The sequence below is a fragment of the Trematomus bernacchii genome, unplaced genomic scaffold, assembly GCF_902827165.1.
Source record: "Trematomus bernacchii unplaced genomic scaffold, fTreBer1.1, whole genome shotgun sequence".
NCBI classification, from domain to species: Eukaryota; Metazoa; Chordata; class Actinopteri; order Perciformes; family Nototheniidae; genus Trematomus; species Trematomus bernacchii.
The window spans coordinates 1,172,369-1,196,890 of record NW_022987720.1 but is presented as its reverse complement, the minus strand read 5'-3'; the positions used below and the strand labels follow the sequence as shown (position 1 = coordinate 1,196,890).

The 24,522-nt window shown below is 39.7% G+C and overlaps 1 protein-coding gene across 8 annotated transcripts in view; it reads right to left on the bottom strand.

The window, feature by feature from the left end:
* nbas (NBAS subunit of NRZ tethering complex) overlaps positions 1-24,522 on the bottom strand; it is a 183,114-nt gene that overhangs the window by 65,781 nt on the left and 92,811 nt on the right. For all 8 annotated transcript variants that reach the window (XM_034144125.1, XM_034144126.1, XM_034144127.1 and 5 more), the window contains 3 exons: positions 14,748-14,971; positions 13,713-13,823; positions 1,581-1,831 (listed from right to left, as the gene is read on the bottom strand). In XM_034144125.1, the coding sequence (XP_034000016.1) occupies positions 1,581-1,831; positions 13,713-13,823; positions 14,748-14,971 (586 nt within the window). The remainder of the gene's footprint in view (positions 1-1,580; positions 1,832-13,712; positions 13,824-14,747; positions 14,972-24,522) is intronic.

The window sequence follows — 24,522 nt, the reverse complement described above, 5'->3', positions numbered from 1 at the left end:
ACCTCATGTGAAAATGCCCAAAAGTCTGGCTGCATGAGTCAAAAGTGTGTGTATGTGATTTGTGAATGTGTGTGTCTGTGTGTTAAACAGAGACATGTGTCACCGGTTAAAGCTGTGGTGTTATCCGGAACAGAAGGAGGAAGTGAGGCGTGAAAACACAGCTGACACCCGGCTGACCTTTACTGAACTTCATCGAGAAGTGACACCACCTCCACCCGTACACAAAAAAGTTGGAGCGGCCGAGCCGGACCGCTGAACCGGTGACACGCTACAACCTGGACATGACGTCCTTCGAGACAGAGCTGCCATGAAAATCTAAGTGGAAACAGCATCTCACTGCCATGCAGAGCTGTTTCAGGAGCTTGGTGTTCGAGAGAATGACATTTCATACAGAGGTGGATTGCCTCCACTGTCCTTTACAGGAAAAGGTGAATATTTATTTGTTTGTTTAAGAAAAAAAGCAATTGAGTACAACAGAATGAGGTAGAGATAAAAGCAGTATTACAGTATATATTAAAGGGAATATTTCATTTGTCCTTTGCACAGAAAACTGTGCCACTGTGAGGTCTTGTGAGATCAGTGGCTTGAGGTTATCTACTGACTTGAAGGAACGTCAACATCACTATGCGAGTCATCAATCATGTCAAGAAGGATTATGTTCACTGGACATAAATTCTTGTCATTACATGTAAAGGCTTCCGGCTGATTTTCCACCAATAATAGAAGCACACTCACCCTTGGAATGCTAGGCTGCTTTGTGGCATATTTTTGCTCAGAAACATCCTTCATTGTTTGGCAAATTGGAGCTTTTGTTGATGCTGTACCATTAGAAAATACTTAATGAGGTTTTTCTAAGCAGGCCATTATTGAGCAAAAGCAAATTAATTCCTTTTATTTATTCAAAATGTCCTGATGAAAAGGAAGAACTACACACTTTAAACCCCTATAATTTAACTTAAAGGTCCCCTATTTTTTTATTTTCATCAATATGTTATAGGTCTCACATATACACAAAACATGTCTCTGAAGTGTTTTGCTCGAAATACCAAACAGATCATGCATTGTAGCATCCCATAATCCCCTCTGTTTCAGCCCTGTTTCAAAAGTGCTGATTCTGTGTCTGTTACTTTAGATGAAAATAAGGAGCCACTCCCCACGCCCCTCTGAGAGATATTTGGTTAAAAAAAATACAAAGGTGCTCTAGGAGGAGATTCAGGGGATAAGGTGGGGGAGTTACCTTGGTTCGTTATGACATCATAAAGTGGCCAAAATCTGATCAGCTCATTTTCAGACAGGTTTTTATAAAAATGGATCAGGACAAAAAGAGAGTGAATCTTTTTTCCTGAAACTTTCAGAATCTCTTTACACACAGGGGACACATGTTGATGTATAAAAGACAGGAGAAAGTGGATTTTGCATAATAGGTGACCTTTAATTACATTTTAGATGCAAACTGCATCCATTGGTTCGATGGGTTGCAATGCCTGTCATTGGTCCTCAATCTTAACAACCCACTAGATTTGCATTAGTTGTGCCATCTGCTTTATAAAAAACGAATTAAGAAAAATAAATGGTCTTACCGTTGGCAACAGCTCCAAGCTTCCTGAGCAGTTTGACATGGGAGTCTGGTTTGATGGTGGTGGTGACGTGAGGCTCGCAGCCAGCGGAGTTTAGTAAGGTGTAGTAGTACAGCAGGCGGCCCAGGTCTGTTCCCTCCACAGTGGGCAGAACATATTTGGTCATGTGGCTGTAAAAGGCCTCAGGGTTGATCTTTAAAGTGTCAAACAGGCAGAGGGACTCGCTCCGGGATTCAATGTCCTTGGTGGAAAGGCTGGATGAGAAGAAGGAAATAAATGAGAAGAAAACAATGAGGATTTGTAAATGAATGTCCACAAGGAATGTCAAAATCCACAGCAATATAAACATACATCAAAAATCTTGCCCATCCCAAGTTCAAAGCTGTTACATTTGCTGTTGTAAACACCTGCTGTGCGAGATATGTCTTCTCTATGGTGAGTGTCTATTGGTAGACAGGTATTTAAACACTGAACAGTAGTTTTCTGGCATTACAATTCGTGATGTACTTGGGAAAGAAATGGGGAAAAATGAAGATCTAAGTTTTTCTTATAACAGCGGTAACCACCATGCCTGGGAAAGATAAGAGAAAACAGCAATACTGACAAAAACTGAACATTTAATCAACACAACAAAAAAAGAATCAAAGGAAGAAGAAAACAAGCCCTGGGGACTATTTGATGGCAAAGTAGTATTTGAAAACAGAAGTGGAAAAACAGCACTGCGATCTGCAGGCTTATCACCAAAGATACAGTCCCACTGAATACAACTGAGAATGCATTTAAGAACTTGGTGGGCGCAGACATAAAAGCATCGGGACAAATTGTGAAAAAGTGAATCAAATAAAGAAGAATGCAATGTGGAAATGCTCAGAGTGTGGAAGACATCCGTGTTATTACTGTAGCGATTTGTTCATGTTGCGCACGACTTGCTTTCGCTTTTTATAAACACGTTTTTACCACCGAACTCAAAGCTAATCGCAGCAGGTGGTCTGAAGAATAAGAGGACAAGTGGAAGCAACACAAGCAAAACTCGAGAGAGAGGGACATTGGCAAAAAGAAAACCTGAGATAACCGCAAACAAAGGTCAAACAAGGGAAGATACAAAGAATAAAGAGGCTGAGGCAAAGAAAAGCTAACTGCTGCTAGTCACTGAGGGGCTCTAGGCAATCTGTGTCTGTCCGGGAGTGTGTTTGTGTTGGAGTCTGTTCATCTGTCAGAACGGGACGGCATCAAAGAACACAATGTCTCCTTAGGGCCCTCCATCAGAGCTCGCTGGGAGGCTCTCGCTAATGAAAAAACATAGGCAGCAGCAGCAGGGTGGAGGCAACTGACAATAAGCTCAATAATGTAAATAACACTAATTATCCTCACAACAGGGGCTCTAATAAGACCAGAGTCAACAAGAACAACTAGGCAAAGACTCTCTCAGTCACTTTTCCCTCTCTCTTTCCTAAGTGCACACACTCACAGGCAGCATGATCAATGTCTGATGTTTGATTCTTTTAATCACATTAGCTCCACAGTGGCTGAAAGCTGAACAATGGAAACAACTCGTCCAGGTACGACTGTTTGAGGGAGGTTACAAGTTTTCCTTTGGCAGGCGCACGTTGGCAGCAGTGAATGGTGGATTACGCCCAGTGTTGATGTAAGGTTCTGCTTTCCTGTGTGTGTTACTTGAGTTCTTCAAAGCCACGTTGTAGTCTCCGCTTTGTCTTTCTTCTCTATCCAGAGACAAAAAGTGTTTAGTGCGTTGCTCAGGTTGTAAGCACCTTCCCTTTTCTCTTCCAAAGCTTTCTGCATCTCTTTGTCCCACTATGTGCTGCATGTGTGCTTTGCTACTGCTGGTATTTCTCTCTGTTTACAACACAATCCCCTCGCTCTATCTCTGTTATCATGTGGCTGTAAAATCAGGAGATTCTCATTACAATCTTTTCTTGTTTGTTTTCAAAAGCCGGAGCAAGGGCCGATTTAATACGGTCGAGTATTCCTCATCCTCTTCCTTATCCCGCTGTTCTTCTCCCTTCTTAGATTACCATATTCTGTTTTTTGTCTCTTCCACCATGTCCAAACAAATATAAGCTTTAATATCCTAAAATTCAGAGGCATATTCAATTGCCATGATAATATTAGAGCCACATTCAAACTCTATGAGGGCTTTGGCTGAGCAGTGATGGTAATTTAGCATGTCATGGTTTGAATTAATGCAGAAGCAGTTTTTGTAATGATCTGCACTGCTAATTTGTTTACAGATAACGGTCCAGCAGGGGGTTGTAAAAGTGTATTTGTGTGGCGCAGTACAATGGCACTCAGAAATTGACAATGAGAGGTAGGGCTGTGCAATTAATCGTATTTTAATCGCAATTACGATTTTGGCCTGCCACAATTACGAAAACAACATAATCGAATAAAACAATTATTTTGCTTTGCTAGGTTGTGACAGTGCACTGCAACATATTTGATCTAATTTATTTTGATCTAATTTATTTGTATTTATCATATTTATATATGATTAGTAGCTTTTGGAAGTGAGCTCCAAAATATTTGTTGATCTTGTTTATTGGTATTTATTATTTTGATATTATTTATTTAAAGTTTTTCAGTTTAATTATACGTTCAGGCTAATCAACAGTTATAAGATACTGTTCAAATTATTATTTGTATTTGTTTTAAAGTTCAATAAATGGATGTTTTCAAAGTCAATGAATAATCGTATTTAATAATCGTGATATCAATTATTGACCAAAATAATCGTGATTATGATTTTTGCCATAATCGCACAGCCCTAATGAGAGGTACAGTACACTGCAGAGGCATGGTGCAGTTTGTCATTGTCAGTTTTTTCGGCTTATGACACAACTTATTAGCAAGTGTTAGCATACAAACATGCACCAGAACCAGGTCTTCACACACCTTAACCTGTTAAGCCCTGAGCCTGTTTTTCAGCTTTCAGGCTCGAAAATGCCACTTACACAACAAAGACTATATCTTCACTTCTAAAAGGGGGAAATTAATAATCTTTTTTCTCAAAGCAAGGTTACATCTGTGAGTTGGATGAAGTAGTGTCAGAAATCAATATAGATGTTTTTATTTTAAAATAAATTCATATGGAACATAGTAAAAACATGTAAATTCTATCTCCGCCTAAAAAAAACCCATTACAGATAGTGAAAACCACCCTTGGATGATGGGTTAGTAGACTAAAAGCTTTAGGAATCCAAAGTACAAAATATAATAAGTACCCTGTATCAAGATTGATGCAAAACAAGATACATTTGACCTTTTTAGAGAGATTTAGAAAAATAAAGTCCAGGCGGACTCACCTCTGGGTAATTTGGGAACCATCAGTTCCATTTGACCTTTTTCACTGTAAAAATCATTTTATTACTTTGAATTATCACTATAGGTATTCATTCCATCCAAATACAACTGTTGTAAAAAAAAAAGAAAAAAGAAAAAAAAATATACAAAATGAAGTTTGACTCCAACTGGAGCAGATTTATTTAAAACTTTACAATTTAGCATGCCATTCCTCGTAACAATTTTTTTTGGAAGTGAAGCACAGAGGGACCTCACACTTCCTGCAGTACACAGCTGTCTTCACCTTCTTTTTGCCAGCATCATGGCAGTTCCTGCAGTTCTTCCTGATCCGGACATCTTTCCCATAAAACTTGGGCCCGCATGTGAGTGGTGGTGGGGGTGGTGGGGGGGGGGGGGGTGGAGGTGTTCCAAATTCCAACATTTCTGCAGCAAGCTGCTCCCTGAAAGTCTTCTGGGTGTGTGGCTTTGTCCTGCTGGGGTCACTCATCATCTTGTGCAGCTCCTTGTGGAGAATGAAGCTGTTCACCACTGCAATGTCCACAAAATGGTAAAAAAAAGTCTTGTACCATTTCATAGTTTTGTGGAGAACGCTGTAGTACCCGATCAAAGCGTCAGACACATCCACGCCGCCCATGCTTCTGTTGTAGTCCAACACAGCGTCAGGAACGGGAACAGTCTTAGTCTGCCACACACCAGCCTGTTTCACTTTCCGCTGGACCGTCTGACCGCTGAAGGCCTCGTGCACTGTGGAGCACATGGTCACTTCACGGCTGTCCATCCACTTTATGAATAGGAGTTTGCCTTCCCTTATCCACCGCAGTTCTCCCCTTTCAGCCTTCTTTGGTAGGCCATTCAACTCAGTCTGTGGGAAACCAACTCGATTTTTTCGAATGGTCCCACAACAGCCAATGTTTCTTTTGGCCAAATCCCCAAAGAGGGCAGGGCTAGTGTAGATGCTGATGCGGGCCTTTGAGGCGACCATCCTCTCATCTATTGAAATGTTTTGATGGGGCTGGAAATGTGCTTTGCAGGCAGTAACGATGTCCGTGTACAGGGGCTTTATTTTGAAAAGTCTGTCGTACTCAGCGGTGTTCCTTTTGCGAACGTTTTCCTCGTCTTCTTCAGGGTTGCTCAGGTGCAGTGACCACATGATGGCTCCGAAGCGGTCCCGGGACATCGAATCACCTGGGAATTTGAAGTTATATGGCCATTTCTTCCTCCAGTAGTCCGATCGGTTGGGAACGGTGACGAGGCCTGAGAAAATTATAATGGACAGGAAAACATAGAAATCCCTCACAGTCAGCATTTTCCAAACATGCTTCTTTCCAGCCTGCAGTCTTTTCAGGGCGTTGGCGTTCGTGTTGGAAATGATTGTATGAACCACTGAAGCGCTAAAAAAAAAGTCTGAAAATGGAGAGGGGAGACCATGCTACAGTGGGGTCGAGCGCTGGGCCTGGGACCCTGGCTGGTGTGAAATTCAGTGGCTCTGGTGTTTGGTCATTCTCCTCTCTGTTGTGCCACCCGAGTTCTTCTTCTGTCATTCTGGAAGAGGAAGAACCTCGGCCACGCTTCCTGCGTTTTACACATTTATCTGATGCTTTTCCTTTTCCTGGCTGAGGAGCGGGAGCCCCACCTCGGCCACGCTTCCTTTGGTTTACAGATGCATCTGACGCTGCAGAAAGCTGGTAGAAACCAGACGATGGTAGCTTTGGAAGTGAGGGCTTTTTGGATGCAGGCTGAGTGGCCAATACTGGTGCAGATCTCTTTCTGGAGGAATGTGATGGTGATGCAGGTGTGGCAGGTGTGGGCTGGGTGAAAGTAGGCAGTGGTGAAGCCATTTCATCCTCATCTCCATCACTATGAAAAGAAATGTGGAAAAACAAAGAGATTAGATTAATTCCTGTAATTCCTGTTTCCTTGGCAGTAAACATGCCATTTTGAATGTGTGAATGCAATACATCTAGTGACTATAGAGCCATTTCATCCTCATCTACATCACTTTGAAAAGAAATGTGGAAAAACCAAGAGATTAGATTAATTCCTGTAATTCCTGTTTCCTTGGCAGTAAACATGCCATTTTGAATGTGTGAAGGCAACACATCTAGTGACTATAGAGCCATTTCATTCTCATCTACATCACTTTGAAAAGAAATGTGGAAAAACCAAGAGATTAGATTAATTCCTGTAATTCCTGTTTCCTTGGCAGTAAACATGCCAACCCTGTCTCCTAAAAATGATGTTCCCACAGAACTAAACTCCAACTAAATACGTTTATTTTCTACATATGTTTGCCATTTATTGTCTTGCTTATAATAATGATAATAGTCATTTATAAACACCATTTTAGAGCACACATTTGAAATCGACGATCGATATATGGTTAAATTAAAATCAGTAGGCGAGGCTGTAATTTCGCCAGCTGTTACTCTCATGAGCAAGGCAGAAAATAATAGTTTTATTATAGCGCTGTATTATTATTTATTAACTATATGAATAATCGTACACCAAATAACTAAGTAATAGATAAAAACAGAGAGATTACATACCTTTCCCGTGGTGGAATTTCATCATCAGAGTCACAACGCTCCGGGTTCCGTTCTGGCTGCAAGAGGTCCTCGTCGTCTGACTCAGAATCAACAGGTAACATGTCTGCATCGCTGTCAGCATTAGTCACCATTTCCATTGCCTGTAAAGTCGTAAGCATCTCTTTCCTGCAAGCCATTATTACAAGTATAGAGCAAGTATAGCAAAAGTCCTAAACGCCAATCTTGTAGTCTGCTCCGTTATCTGCTGTCCGCTCTGCGCTCTGGGTGCTGCTGCAATTCCTCTTCTTTACGTAGTAAACACTGCGTAGAGTCTGCTGCGTAATGTGTGTGCCGCTGGGATTCACAATTTATACTTTACGCAGGAGCATATCTATGGAACCCATTGGTCGATTTGAGTGATTTACACCTTTTTCTTAACCATTAGATCCAATAGAATCCGATGGGCAGTTCCAAAATCTACGTAAACATTACCATTGCGGAGGTAATAGAGAAACAAAGGAAGCACATCTGAAAGTACAAGCCTTGACTGCAAAACTTTATACCCAGTTTATTGCCATAAATATGATGATGTATTATCAGTAAAAAATTCTACGTGACACAGACACATTGGATTAACCTTGAGCGGCGTTTTTATTCCGTTGAACACAACTTTTGATCACAAATCAAAAAAGGTAAGATGTAATTATTGTAATATTTTTGAAACCGGATGTTGTTTACTTTCTCTTTTCTGGCTGAAAGCTCCGCAAATTCGGGGTCGTACAGTGATGACACTACATGTATGGAATATGTGGAGTCTCAGCTTTAATCGGATATCTTGTTTGTGCAGTTACGATAAGTAATAAGGGCATTTTGAGAGTGAGTGCTGTGCAAAACTCCGTTAGCATTAGTTAGCATTTTTTCGCAAAATGCTAATTCTAAGGCTTGGTATTACTGTTGTGTTTCTTTTAGCTAAAAATGGTTCATATCTTCAGTTAGCTGAGATTATTATTATTATGAGAGTGCTACACATTAATAGTTTCATAAATTTAAGAAGCCCTGAGACATTATCTAAAAAAAAAAAAGTGGGAGGGGTCCAATGGGGGGATCGCCGGGCTTAAGAGGTTAAACAAAAGACACATTTCTTCTTAGAAAACAGCAATATACAAAATAATTATGTATGGTTTATGTATGAAAATTACAACTGCTTAATTAGGTATGAGCAATTACCCTTACACACAAATTACCAAATAAATTACTGATCTTTATACGTTACAATACATATAATTTGGAACCTGAAGTTACTGTTTTCAACATTTCCTACATTTTTGCTCCATATTTGGTCTCCTCCCAGCGCTGAGAAAAATATCTGAATTTAGCTGCTAAAAAATGTTCACTAGCTAGTCTGATTTTTGGTTCTGGGAAGATTATATACGATGAGTTTCTTTCACTATAAGCCACGTAGTGCATTTTGAAATTATGCTAATGGAAGCATTGAGAGAGAACCAAATGGCTGATGAGGCTCATGCAAATGTCATTAGTTTTGCAATTATTTGGTCATAAACCAAAGTACTGAACTAATTAAAACCTTGACCTGGTGTCTTGAGCAATGTGGTACACCAACTACCTGACCAAATGAAATTAACCATCCCTGAACACAAGCTGCCAGAGTAGCTAAACTATAGAGGTTACATGTGAGAAATTCATTTTCTAATGGAACAAACGTAATTCCCAAAAACGTATGCAAAGAGGATTGAGAAAGTTAGAATTTAAGCTGATTGTCTATGTGCCATACATGTATCGTAACTCTTAACTCCAGTCAGAAAGACTCCTTTGGTTTTACTGAATCAATTCCTGAACAAAAAGGTTATGCAGCTGTATTTTTTAGTCTTCCTGCTGGTTCTCCCCAACGGCTCGAGGAAGCGTGCTTACACAGTCACGCTCCAGGCTCAAACCTTGTACAGTATCGGAGGACAGCGCATCACTCCCCACTGAATGCTACAACTGTGCCTTTTTTATTCTGGACAGGAAAGCTCATCAGCATTCTCAGCACATTCACATGAACACAGAGCAAGATGCAAGCTCTCAGTGACAGCAGATATTGTGTATATTGTCATGTTTCATTGTTAAGCTATTGGCATATCAGAAACCCTTATAACGTGACAAAAAGAGTCACTTTCTAATGATTTACATTTTTCTTAAAAGCTCAAAATATACAATATATGCAACATGACATGAAAGCCTACTGAGATAAAACAGTCAAGGTGAAACTACAGTCATGGGTAAGAGGTGGTAATCTATGGCTGGGTGAATGCTGTTCATAATGTTCTTGGAGTTTATCTAATTAGTATTCCATAAAGTAGAAGTATAAGATAAAGATAAGATAAGATGTACTTTACTGATCCCAATTTGGGAAATGTTTGCGTTGCAGCAGCATAAAAGACAAGGTATTGCACATAAATAAAAAGAGTAGAAATAAACTATTCTAAAATGGTATGTACCTTATTCAAAGTATGGTTTGAATGAAGAGTAATTTATATTGATGCAGGAAATTATCAATTATTATTAGGACTTAATGGGAGCGGTTGGAAAGTACATCCCAACATATCGTAAAATATAATCATGATACTTAAAGGGGACCTATCATGCAAAATGCACTTTTGTACGTCTTTTATACATGAATATGTGTCCCCGGTGTTCCAGGGAACTCACCAAGTGTCAGAAAACACAACCCTCTCTATTTTCCTCCATACCCAAATCTCTAAAAACGGGGCTGCAACGGATCTGATACAGACTGATCCAGATTTGAAAATTCTCTGACGTCAGGAACGAGGAGCTCCGCCTACAGTATATGGCCAACTCTCCACCTATCAGGGGAATGAGAGGTTGCCGTGGCATGGTAACAGCATGGTAACAGCATGGTAACATGACGCTCGTGCCTCGCCCCCCTCCTTTGCAGGGGGGCGTGGTCAGCTGCAGCGCATGCAAAGACAGGCTGGAGGAGAGCAAATAGAGCGAAATGAGGCATGGCTAAAATGCATGATCTGTTTGGTATTTTGAAAAAAAAAACGTATAAATATACCTTATATAGGTATGGTCCTACACTATATTATTCAAATATAGCATGATAGGTCCACTTTAAGTCACAGTATATTATCTTGATTCATGGTTCACAAAACTATATTACTACCATTACTTCAGTCATAACCCGATATTATCCTAATACAAGTCACGTTAGAATACTATTGCCATTGTTAGGTAAAACAACATTCATTTTGCAATATCAAATATCCTGCCATATGCTGCTAATTGTGATAACATATACAACTTGGCGTTAGTGTATCGATACAATATTGCCAATATTAGGGGATACTATGCTGTATTGATTTTTTATTTCACCCCTGCTGATGGTATTTGCCAATTTGCCAAATTTACTGACGTAATTTGAACTTTATTTGATGATGAGGTCACCAAATGTGCAATTATGAAGGAGTGGGTACAGATTTCAAAGATGTCGTCTGAGGACGTCTCGGAGGATTCCTCATTAGACTCAAAGCAAAATATGTCTCATTGATGAGTCAGAAGGGAAGGTGCTACACATTTTTTTTAAATGTATCATCATGGGCTCATTTGAGGGAGAAGCAGCACAAGCACTCAGCGGCTGATGGTGCAGGTAAAAACTGAAATCGTGAGTATTATGTTTTTAAAGGTCAGACGGGATGTTTGTTTGGAATCGGCTGTCGTCTGATGTGAAACGCATTACTTTTGTACCCTGCCTTGACTGATCCAAGTTTCATTTTTAAACTCAACAAAAGCCTGAAAAGACCTACGACAATAAACAATGTTTATTGTTTATTGTCGTAGGTCTTTTCAGGCTTTTGTTGAGTTTAAAAAAAAAAGAAAAGCTGTGATGGTCAAATGTTTCAAATCTTGAGAAGCCATTAACTTAATTCTAATTGCAGAAAAAAAGGCAGTGCCAACAGAGGTAGAGTACAACCGAATTGGCAGCTGATTTCTGAGCACACGTCAACACCCTTCCCGTTTTAGGACAGGCCCTGTCATTAAAATGTCAATAAAACCAAGTGAAATTCTCGTCCCTAAAGAGCCCCCGTGTAGATCTACAAAGCCTGACACGCAGCGAGAACAGCTGACGACGGTGGTGTTTAGCAGGGCATTGATTCCTCTAAAGCGTTTATTCTGTGTTAATAGCAGCGTCTCAGGGACACTCTGGCTCTACCATCCATCTCTGCTCCCTCCATCCATCTCCCCCATCCTCCCCTCCGCTCTCCCTCCCTGCACACACTGACTCAAAGTGTATTTCTCCTCCTAAAGACCTTTCTCTACGTCCTGCTCTTTGTAACACTTAACGACAAACGCTCCACAGCTTTTCCCTCACATTTACCTTAAATAAATAAATATGTTTTTCTAAGACACCCCTAATTTGTGCTTGATTCTCAAGAGCTGCACAGCTAAGTAAACTATTCATATTCAATGCTGCTTTCTGTTAAATGCCAAAAAATGAATGAACTAATCATTTTCTAAGCCAGAAATCCCCCCTTCACTACCAGTTTAATCCATTTTTTTATTCTGAAGGTTAATACAGAGGGGTTTGTTTATATATCATTCATAGCCTGATACATATAACATTTATTCCTTAAATCGTTGCTAAAAGCATGTTTTGAATTTATTGAGTGCTACGAAAACATTTCAAATTTCCCCTCTGTAACAACGTTTACATCTCATATGTCAACCTGGCTTCATCCCTACGTTCATATTTCTGTTTCATAAAAGTATGCGCATAAGCACATATTTTAAAAGAGAATGCATCCTTTGCATATTTATACAAAAACATAATATGTTATACAATTTGTATTACAAAAAATCCTTTTCTTAATGAAAGTAATCGAGTAGAAGGTTTCATGGTGGAATCTATAAGTGACCCTTTTTGCTTTTAGTGTCTCCTCTTGGCTCTGGGTTGATTCAAAGTCTGATTCATATTTACAGACTGCTCCTGTAGATTACAACATCACGAGCGATTGGCCTCTTTATTACTCGGGGGGGGGGGGGGGGGGCTTCCTATGTACTCATTTATTCACATCTCATACCTAGACTACAGCAACTCCCTCCCGGATAAAGGGAGTCCAGACCGTTGCTTCCTGTCTGGTGTTCAACCACCATTCAAATACTTTAACTCCATTCAGATTCTCAGTGAACAATACTGATCTGGCATCCAGTTCAAGATGCTCGTTCTGACCTCCAGGGCAGTGAAAAAGAAAGCTCTGACCTGGCCTTTGAGCCGAATGAAAACAAATGTAAAGCAACAGAAAGACTCTTGTTATCGCCCCTTAACCCAAGTATCTGGCCTCCGAACTGGATTTGATCCCAGGACCCTGCACTGTGGCTGCTTCTACAGACCAGGTGCTGTACTCCATTTCCCTACAGGGATCAATAAGAGTCTAAATTCCATCCCACACCCCTGCTTCTGTCTGTGTGCGTCTTTTCCTTTAAATGTCCCCCCTTCGGCTCTATTTATAGCCTCCGTGTCCATCCATCCGTTTAATCAATACGCATATTGCAGCTGCCTCTAGTCAAGATTATAGTATGAATATTCTTCACACATTTGTCATGATGTTGAGATTTCTGCTAGAAACTCAGCGTGGCAGCAGCTGTGGTCGCGGTTTGAAGAAGGTACAGGTTGTAATTTATCGTTAAGTGGAGTCCATAAAGCATTTTGCTTATATCAGAATGCGACAGGGGATATTTATCAAGGATGCACACGAGTTTTCGCACAAACACGCACGCACTCTCACACACACATCTGCTGAAAAGGCATTCTATTAAAACAAGGAAAGGTGCAGAGCTAGTCAGATCCCCGGCTATGAAGTCAGAGAGCAAATAAATTATGGAAATAGACCCTGACACACTCGCATCGTGTCTACCTCTAAAACACAACCACACACACACTTTCACAACATGTTTGATTTACTCCAGCGGGGCTTTCAGTGTGCTTTTTATGTAGGCGAGTTCTGTTGTAAATCAGAGGCGGTGTCGATACCAAAACTCATATTTTTTTCATTGAACTTTTTCAGACTTTTAAGTGTAGTAAGGGAAAGGACGTGCGCACAAACTGAACTGAATAGAAATGAGCATACAGCGATATTAGTTCCATTATCAAATGCTTTTAGGGATAATTCAAGTGCGCATAGACTTAACATTTTAAATGATGAGACGAGAAATGCTCAGGCGGAGGTTATGTGAGGGTGTTTGCATTTCTGTGTGTGTGCATGTACTGTACCCGCTGTCTGTGAACAGAAACTCGAGGTGAGTCATGTAGACCTCCCACAGAGGAACACTGTAGCGCTTAGCCAGAGACAGAGCGATTCTGTACACGTCGTCCTCCAGCGTCCTAAACAAACACAAATAAAAAGAGGGGGAAATAATGATCAGATTCCATCGCGTCAAAACAGGAGGAACCATGTTTAAGTCAAAGCTTAGTCTTTTAGATGAAGAAACTGGAATCAGTTTTTTTGTTTGACTTACTGGAGGTCTATTTTCTTTATAAATGTGCTTTCTGCCAATTCAACGTATTTGTTTTCTTGTATTAATATTGAATTTGTTGAATAAAACAAATACATACAAGGGAATTTACTTTGGTGTGTCATGATGCATATGTTAACACAGTAGAATGAATTCAGTTAAATATAAAAACGCTAAAGAAATCTATTGGGAAAAAAAACTGATTTAGAATTAAAAAGTGAATCAATTTTGACAAGACGTATACTTATATAAAAAGGTAATACAATATGCCAATTACTGTTAAAGAAATGTGTGCAATGTATCAGAAATGCACATTTTAAAAGGTCTTCTATCATGCAAAATGCACTTTTTGATGTCTTTTAAATCATAAATATGTGTCCCCGGTGTGTCAGGGAGCTCACAAAGTGTCAGAAAACAAAACCCTCTCTCTTTTCCTCCGTACCCAAATCTCTAAAGACAGGGGTACAACGGAGTTGATCCAGATTTGCGTCCGATATGACGAAATATCGGAAATGTGTTTTTTTAAAGCTAAGGACCCAAAATCGGCGTTTCTCTAACAGGGCTGAAATAGAGGGATATAAGGCATGACTAGAATGGGTGATCTGATTGGTATTTTGAGCAAAACACTTCATAGACATGTTTTTTTATAATTTTGTATATATCTAAGACCCATAATACATGCCTAAAAATAGCATGATAGGACACCTTTAAAGTGGAAGAGCTGTGGATTTTAAAGAGGTAGAATTGTGCAGAAAACACTGTATTGACAGTATAAGACCCCGCCTCCATTTACTCTGTGAGGCCGAGGATGGTCTCCTTCTTGTAGTCACAGTCGGAGCTGAAGCGCTGCACGTCGACCCCCCGGCCCAGCCCCTGTAACACCTGGGCCTGGGTGAAGTCCGTCAGGCGCTCGTTGTACACGTGCAGCTGGCTGATCAACTTCTGCAGCTCCTCGGGCCAATCAGAATACGCGGACACATGCCGTGTGACCAATCGAATCAGCTCCTTTGGGTCAGCCTGTGAAAAGAGGAAGAAAGCTCATGTTTACACACAGACTGCAGCTGAATGGGTTATTTCATGCTGGTAGCCTCACAGAGTAAAAGGATATGAAGTGAGCAGTTGTGCTAAAAGCCACATTTAGTAATCCTGAGAATTACTACACTAAAAACTGCTCTGAATAAAAGAAAATAGAAATTGGAGAGGCAGAGATCTGACCTCTTTGCTGTAGGAGAGTGAACATATTCGCTACGGGGTTTAAATTTAAATCAATTATAATAATTGTTCTTTTACTTATTTAAGTTAATTTCACAACATTTGTAGGATGTGAGCTTAGATTCATGTTGCTAAAGAGAGAACTATCTTCTCCTGGACAAAATACCTAAGTTAAATAAAAAAATGTAAAGTAACTTTATTCTTAACAAATACTTTGGGGCTAGGTGTCGATTTCGGCTTCTTTTTTTTTTTTTTTTTTTTTTTTTTTGTAATATTTACCAATATATCCTGAATAAACTTTGAGCACAAAAGCATTCTTTTTTATCAGAATGTATATGGAATAATAAAACAATAATCTGAATTGAAATGTGTGTTTCCATCCACTGCTGCAATGCAAATACAGTATGAGGAGCTTGGGCATAAAAAAAAGAGGACGTACTGTAGTGCTTATTTTAAGTTTTGCAGAAGAAGAGAGCATGTTGAGATGATGTAATTGTAACCAGTCAAACCAAAAACAAAACAATACTTGGAAATGTGATTTTATTTCAATACATCCCCAGTGGAGCTTGAATGACAATAAAGTCATCGCTTAATCATGTTGTTGTTCTTTTTTCACTTCGTTGTCCATCTAGCACTTTGCTATGATTTGTTCTGAACTATACACTAATCATTCAACCTCAGCCAAGCATTGAAGTTATGTTTGTCCCGACTTAAGCTTAATTAGTACCGTATGATAGTCTCTTTATATAATTCAACTTGATATATTCTCCTTTGAGGAAACAAAAAGCGCCTTTGAGCACTGGGAAAAGCGCTATATAAATATTATGCTTTCAAAAATATCTTAATTGACAGACTATTTACTTCTCAATATGTGTACCTTTATTTTCTTTTGGATTCAGTTCTTACACATAAAGCGATGTAGGACATGCACTAAAGTTTAAACATAAGTAAACTGCACTGGAGGTTTTTATCATTAAACTTTGTCAAGCACTGTGCTTCAAACCCCCTGCACTGTGTGATATATAACAACTTCACAGGGCTTTTGCTGCTTTTCCGGAACAAACTAATGAGGCTATTTTCACAAATGGCTGCAATTTTCAAAAATGGATGGAGAAAGGTTGAGGAAACCAACTACCCTGGCCTTACTTTTATAACTTCTATAATTTTGCTTCTGGGAACACATTGACTGCATCACCTGAGTTAAATGGGCAAACTCAATATATGCTTTTTCCCCCCTGCAAGCCTTGAAAATACGGGTAAATGTACCAGGAAACATAATTGCTATGGTGATTCAGGGCTATGGGGAATTTGACGGTGGATACACATTTATGATTGAGAATGTCATGCGCAGGGAGCGGTATGTGAATGCGGCATCTCCCTCATCACCTCTGTTCTAATTAAATGAGCTCCTGAATTTGGTTTTGGCGTCTTATATGCTGTCACCCAGCAGGAAGAGATGGTTTATTTGTTGATCTTATTTACATAAGGTAATTATTGCTCCTGGAAATGTGTGAGCTCGAAAACTGTGTGTGTGGATGTGTGTGGGTATCTCTGTGTGTCTCTTCCTGCTCTCAGCATGGGTGTGGGTGTGTGTCTTTAGATGTGGCCTTAGGAGTAGTTAGGGTGGCAGATTCTCAGTTCAAAAGCAGGACAGGAGGGAGAGTGAGGAGAAGAAGAAGAAAGAGGAGAATATTAAAAGTGTAAAAAGTCAGAGGGGGGTAAAGGATGTAAGCCAGGAAGAAAGTAATGGAAGGGAGGGAGGAGAGGAGAGTAAAAGTAGGATAGTGTTGGTTAATGCTGGCATCATTTTGGACAAACTTTGCTGACGGGGAAGAATGACACGCAAAGGAGAACATAGGGAGAAAGAAGAAAGTCTGCTGGAACTGCGACGGACAGGCAGCTGTTTGAAGAACTTTATTGCAATAACTCTTTCATGACCAAATACCATTTGCATTCTCTCTGTCATTCATCTACAATACGTTTTCCTTTTGGCTATATGGTTTATATCCTCCCTTACCTTTGAAAACATTAGTTTTTCTTGCATGTCTCAAATCCTCTTTCATTGGTAAATAATCTCTGAAATACTTTCTAATAAGTTTTTGTTGCAACCCCATTTAGTCTCCAAATTAAGCAAAGACAACACTTATTCCTTGGTTTCTCTTCATCTTATATAATTACTTGCTTATTTAATTTCAAAGTGTCTTAAAAAGCCACTTATAGTCTTTCTTCAAAGGGAAGGATGTATAAACTGTATGTCAAATATAATTGCATGAGGTAGCGTGTGATGTTACACAGCTGGGAGGAAGCCAGCTCCCTCCAAATCCCCCCTAAGCTATTCCAGTGCTGCCACAGGCTCTTTTCGCTCTGCTCCCCCCCCCCCTGTGATGCAGCTAAAGAGGGAACAGTGTAAAAATAAAAAGTCTACGCCTCAGTCTCAAATCTTTTCCTCCATGCCTGCTCTCTCACTTTTCGCTCTTAATTTCCAGTGTTATTATATTTTAGTCACAACCCTGCACCCATAAACAATGTTTTTGCGAAGCTTTCTGGTTTAATATGTGGAATAAAACATAATTACAGTGTTGTTAAGAAAATCATATCATTGTCAATATCGATTTTTTTTATCACAAATGGTTCCTTTTTACTTTTACCATCTACTTTTCCACCTGTGGATATAAATCTTTGATAGACCGCTATTACTGTAAAGACTCTAAATATGCCATGCTACATGATCACAATAACTATGCTTACATGAGGATATAAGCAAGTCAAATGTGTACCATGTTTACCATCTTAGTTTAGCCCGTTAGCATTGCTAGTTAGCACAAAACAAGAGAGCAGCAGAGGGTTATGGAAATTATTATTTATATTTTTCAAGTTAGTTTGTCAAAAACCGCATTATTGGGGAAATAAGACCTTACGTTGGTAATAGAAGTAATGGGAAATAATCACCAAAGTTATTACAGGTCATGCTGAGGGGTTAAACCGATTGTTGTTGGTGGTAAAAGAAAATCAGGAGCCATGAATGTCTTCACCAAATTGAACTAATCCAAGAAGTAGATGTTAAGATATACAGTATTGCTTAATAGGAGATACATTGGACCTGCTGGTTTTGCTAAGTCAATACAAATCCTGGGATTGCCAAAGTTAATCTTCTGAGGAATATGAATATTTGTACCAAATGTCAACCCTAACCCTAACACAAATCCTCACAGTGGTTTTTGTGATATTTCCCTCGTATACAGTATATTGTCAACCTCGTGATTGCTGGCAGAAAAGTAAACACCAAGTCAGTAGGATTCCTCCTCTGGGGACCGTGAATGTCTGTATACAATTACAACAGATGTCCAGTAGTTTCTGGGATTTTTCAGTCTGGACAACAGTGGGATGAACAATAGGACCATCCCTACAGATTTGCTGCTATTGTGACACAAATAAAAATGTCTCCCTCCCTTCTCATCAGTCCGACTGTCCGACGATGTTATAAGTCTTATTCTAGAGTAGAAATTCATTGCAAGGGAGGCGGATCAGAAACAGTCCATTTGTTTTCATTTTGGCAAACCAACCATAAGCAGTTGGACGTTAGAAGTCTGTTACATTCTCAGTGTGATTCTTTTGTGCATTTCATCATCACATCATTAATGCCACACACACACACATACAGCTTCGTTTTTAACACATTGTCTCTCTCTGTATCGCTGAGTGTGGTAATGATCAAATACAGGTCATAGAGACACAGACATGCCTTCCGTCTCTACCCTGTGCGCTAGTAATGATCCTAACGAGTAGTGTTTATGTCATGCCTAACACTTAGCTATACAGTCAGTGGCCTCATTAGCACTGATTCTGCAAATGGTGTGTACAGTATGTGTACATAATTAGGAGGAATGCACGGGGGAGAGAAACCGGGCACTGATTTTAAAGGAATAATCAGTCCATAAACAGGCTGGCAGGCTGTACAGTGGGTCATAATACAGCATGAAGGAGACTGATCACAAGAGGGATACAAGACTAAGCACAGTCAACCCAGTGCATCTAATCTAAGGTTTGTTTAGAGACTAAGTGGGTATAAACCTTCTGAGTCAACAGCAACAGTGCTTTAAGAGTGCGTCTAATAGGGACTTTTCTTTTAGCTGTTATGCTTTACAGAGCTCCCATGGGTAAAATACAGACTGCTAATAATTGTGGTACAAGAGTAGAAGCACAAATTATTGCGTTGGGGAGCTTTTTTGTGATTGGGAAGTCATTCAGTCTAATTCATTATTTCAATCAATTCAACAACAGGGAGTTGGCGCAATGGTTCCGGCAATGCCAAGGTCAGCTCTCACACACAGCAGGCCTGTAGTCGCCATGAATTAAGAAAGAAAAACCTCCACGATGGCCGCGGGCAAAAGCAAAATGTCACTCGATGTAAGCTAAGTGCTGTTTTCTCATGTAGATCTCGATGCTATTAGGGAAACTCTTTCATCTTTGCTCCTAACACAATTTATGTTTGGCGAGTGCTTTAGAAAACTTGATTTATCCCGTCTTAAAATCTCAACACTTTGTCTACATCGTTTGAATTCCCTCAGGTAGAATCCAAAAAACACATTTTTATATCTAAGTGGAAATATCATTTCCAATTCACCGACTGCATCGAAGTAGATGACCTGAAAGTAAAACTAGAATCTAGTTATTATAAAATGGAAATGTCGTAATGGGATGTTCAAAGCAGTTTGTCTGCATGATGTACTCCACAGTCATGCTCTGTGTGTCTATAGTGTATTGTGTATGCTTTAAATGTACACTTCTGCGTATGCACCGTGAGTGTGGGTGATCAATACTCAATGAGAGGATGGCGACTGCAGGCGAAGATAAATGGTTGAGTGAAAAGTCTCAATGTCTTTACTCAGCACTTTGCCGTACAGCGGCGGCACATTCACAGCTACCATTATGCTAAGTGTGAGGATTCCTACAAACACACTTTCACACTCACACGGAAACATTGACAAGTACAGGTAAACAGACCTTAACACTTACACAAACACAGGCTGTTGTGCAATATCGTGTTAACACTAGCAGCAGAACAATTACGGTAAAGAGCACCTCGATTTCGCAAACGAGCACTTTAGTGAGTATAATGAAAACTTCCAGTGCGAGCAAGTGGAAATCAGCTCATTAAGCCCTGAGGAATAATGGAAACCTAGCATCCGTGTCATTGGGTGCTGATGCTGCTCTGTTACGCCCAGGAGCAGTAATCGGATGGGAAAGTAACTGTTTAAGACGATCAATGATGGGAATTTTCAACAGGCAAATAGTTGTACTTCTCTGTAGCTCACAATACAACCTAACGAGACTAAATACTAATACATAAGATCACCCCTAAATCAAAAATAGCTCAAAAAAGTAATAATACACACGGGCACCAAGCATCGCTGCATCACCTTCGGGCTTGAGTATTCATATACAATTGCTGTGAGGTGTTTGAGTGACTCAGAGACCACTGTCTTATTTTCCCCGTCTGAATAAATATGCTAATGTGACTGAATCGGCCTCAAGTTAACCTCCAATTTTAGAAAATGTCCTAGATATTTATGGCGGAATATAGTTAAACAGCATTTGAGGGATTAAGGAGAAGTAGCACAGTAGGTAGAAGAGAAGGATGACAGAGTTTGAATTTAAAGGATCATTTTCCATTTGTTATAACTGGTTAATGTTCATGGATTTAGCCAATGGTTTTGACAACCTTTTACTCACCAATGGATTACTGAGGTCTGGGAACACGGTAACATTGCTGAAAAAAGTCCAGCAAAGCAAAGAAAACATGAAAAGTCACAAGATAAAGCAAGTCTGTTTTCCCAGATTGTATAAACCACTTAATTTGGAGGTCAAACCAAATAGGAATGTCAGAAATAATCCCTCATTGCACAGGATATGTGTATAATTCCATCAAGCATGCTGAAAATGCTAACTCATTTTGTATTCTCTTACAAGTATGTTTGGCTTAGTTGGGGGCCAGTATAAACCATTTATGTTTGTCTTGTCTCATCTACTGAATATACCACACTCACATACTTTAAAACTAATGAAGGCCAAAGAACTACAAATAAACCAAAGAGGAATTTTCCCTCAAGGAAGTTCTAGGTTTCTTTCTGTGGGGCATGGCTGCCCATTGCTATTACATAGTTACAGTAGACTAGAGGGTAACATACAGATGGCATACTTCCTCATACTGTGTATTGCCCTCTTTTAGGTCTCTATAATATAAAATAAGATTTAAAAAAAGCCAAATAAAATAATCAACTGGAAATTTCACAGAAACAGCTATCAATGTGTTGTTTAAACTCCATTGTCTTTGCTCATGAAGAAACTTATGTTGGGAGATTGACTTCCCAACCTTTAAATTGGAACCATCATTAGCAAGGTGCTTTGCTTTACAAAAAACATGAACAAAAAGCCAAGCAGTTTTCCCCTTTTCTTTATTTGTCAATACATCTGATTTATTAATTGCTGTAGGGATGCTAAGAGAACTTCAGCTAATTCGACAAAAAAGCTTTAAAATGCATTGCTTATACTAGCTTTAATAGTGAACTATGACACACCACACTATTCAAAAGGTATCCAAATAATAGATTTCTTCTTTTGTTAATTAAATTGGTTAAAAAACAATCCGGTTTTTGTAACCAATGTGAATATGTGGCTGTTCAAGGTGTGTATGCTACTGTATGCTGTGTAACCTGCTGTGTACCAATGAGGATGTGGATACAGTATGATTAATGCACTGATAAATCCTTCCTCAAAAGGTATTTGTTACTGTATGATTGAGTCAGAGCAGCATTCATTTTTAAAATGGGTGATGATACTGTTTTTATCGGATGCAACACAATTTATGCAAAGCTGTTTTTATTGTTAAAGTCTTACGACAATGAAACATGGTCTGGAAGTGAAGTTAACTTAATTTATTTCATTCATTCCTCCACCTTAAGCTTCAAGGTTTTTCTTTGCAGGCAGCGTAAGCTCCAAAAACCTTTGAATCTACATAACGGTGAGAAAACAGGCTGTTGATTGAGGCTTTAAAAACACATCACACACCTCGAGGAAACCCTCAGAGAGTTGTGCTCCTATTTGGAACCAAACGACTTCTGTGTCTCGAGTGTTTGGTGTCTTATTGCTCGGGTATGAAATTATGTGATCGTGAAAAGAGAATTGAAAAAAGCATGAGAGTTATTGAGACAGTGTTACTGCTCTTCAAGTGGAGAGTGGGAAACACTTGGAGACAGCTTGACACACCACAACACACAAACACACACATACACACACACACACACACACACACACACCACCCGCTGTCACAGGAAAACAGATTCAATGCTACATCACATGGAGACATGTAAGCCTGCAGTCACACACAAAAACACAATGCACTCAATGCTACATGCACATACATATTGGAAAACTATAAAAACATGTTTTTCAACCCCCTCCCCACACCCAACAACCTCATTTGCAATGCAAAGCAGGCACGTGCAAGAGATTTTGATACAGGCACGCTGTCATACATATCTGAAATTAAATATCACACGCTGTACAATGTGTGCCCTTAAAAGATAAGAGAGAGTGAGAAAGCTAAAGAAAGGACGAGAGAAATGTATAAAGTATGCACGTGCAAGATAGTATTGTGGATGGAGACGCCCGAGATTTGACAGGAGCGAGACAAGCCTATGGGGGGGGGAATCTGAACAGTGTCGAGGGAGGAAAGATAGCAGAAAGAGCAACATATTGTGGACGGAAAAAAAGAAGCAGCACGGAGACGCACACAAACAGAACTGCCATGCCAACAAAGCAATTCATTAAACTCACAGAGACAAATAAGGGAAGGGAAACAGAGAGAGGAAACATCCAGAAAAAGATGGTGAAAGAGTGGTGAAGGACACAAGGTGAGATGGGTTGAAAGGTTTTCATCCCTCGGACTTCTATCAGTGTTAGAGTAAAAGATGCCAGTACCTCTTCAATAAGAGCTGAGTGAAGGAAAGGCCTGGAACACACCGATAACAAGCACATAACTCGGAAACAAACAAGAAATTAGCTCAAAATGAAGGTTAAGTGTACGGCAGAGAAGAAAAGGCTATATCCAGTTTCTTTTTAAGTTAATGGACTAGAACTTCACTTTAGACAGAAGGTTGAAGAGTGTTTACTGCCATTAGGTGGCAGGAAGGATGTGTGTGTGTTTCAGTGTGTGAGGAAGAGCATGTAGTGTTGACTATGAGTTGTTGGTGTGTAAGTGTGTGTGTTTTTGTGCCAACCGGGACACACTTATCCACTTCTTCTGGTGGCCTTTCTCCCTCTTCCGCTCTTTTATATATTTCAGCGTTTTACCTCACCTACTTCCACCTCGGCTAAAACTCATGAGAGCCACACTCCACTCAAGGAAAAGGTCAGAACCATTTCTTCTCTTATTCTCCACCTTATCCCCCCCACCCCCGCCACTCTCCTCTTCCTCCCCTGCCCACTTGCACACTATTTTTCTCGTCTTGTTTTCTTCGTTATCCTCACTTTGTAGGAAGAAAAGAAACCATGGCTTTTCGCCTTGCGTCGTTTCGGAAAACAACAAGTGACATAAGTGTGCCACGATGCCCGCTAAATACATTTAATTTGCGATTTCCATCAGTGTCTGAGAGCCAACGTCATCCATTATGCAAAATGTCTTGCTTCTATAATTAAGACATCAGGGGGAATACAATCAATTTAACACACATATATTAACACAAGCAGAAGCGTACATAACAGGGCTGGTTTTGGATTGAATCATAAGTCGTTAACTATGCTGATGAGTAAAAGGATAATTATAGTTATTTTCAACCTGGGCACTATTATCCCAGTTTGTTCCATCATTATGTCGCATTGTGTTCATTTATTTTGCCGCTTACATCACAGCTGCTGTATTCATGCTTTGCCACAGGCAAGGCTCTCCATCGATGAAGCCCAATCTTCTGGTGTTTTGGCATTTGAACATTTGCCTGTAAGGACTCAGATTTCTGATACCTTTTCATTTAGAGAGTTCTACTAGTGTGACAGTCATTACAAGTTTGAGACAAATTATCCAAATTAAAATAACTGTATTTTAAATTCTAGTGGAAGTCTTGGGTTTGAGTATTTCACTGCATTTAGCTTCAATACCAAGCTGAGAAAAAATGATGAATTATACTGTATGTATGTGAGTATATGCTAATGTGAAGAAATGTACACACAGATTCATTTAGTAACCTTATGCTACCTAAAATAGAAAATAGATGTATAGGGACTACGTACAATTTATTAGACATCTTATCTAGAATAGTGTGCTTTATCTCAGATTTAAAGTTGGTAAGTGTTACGCCAAC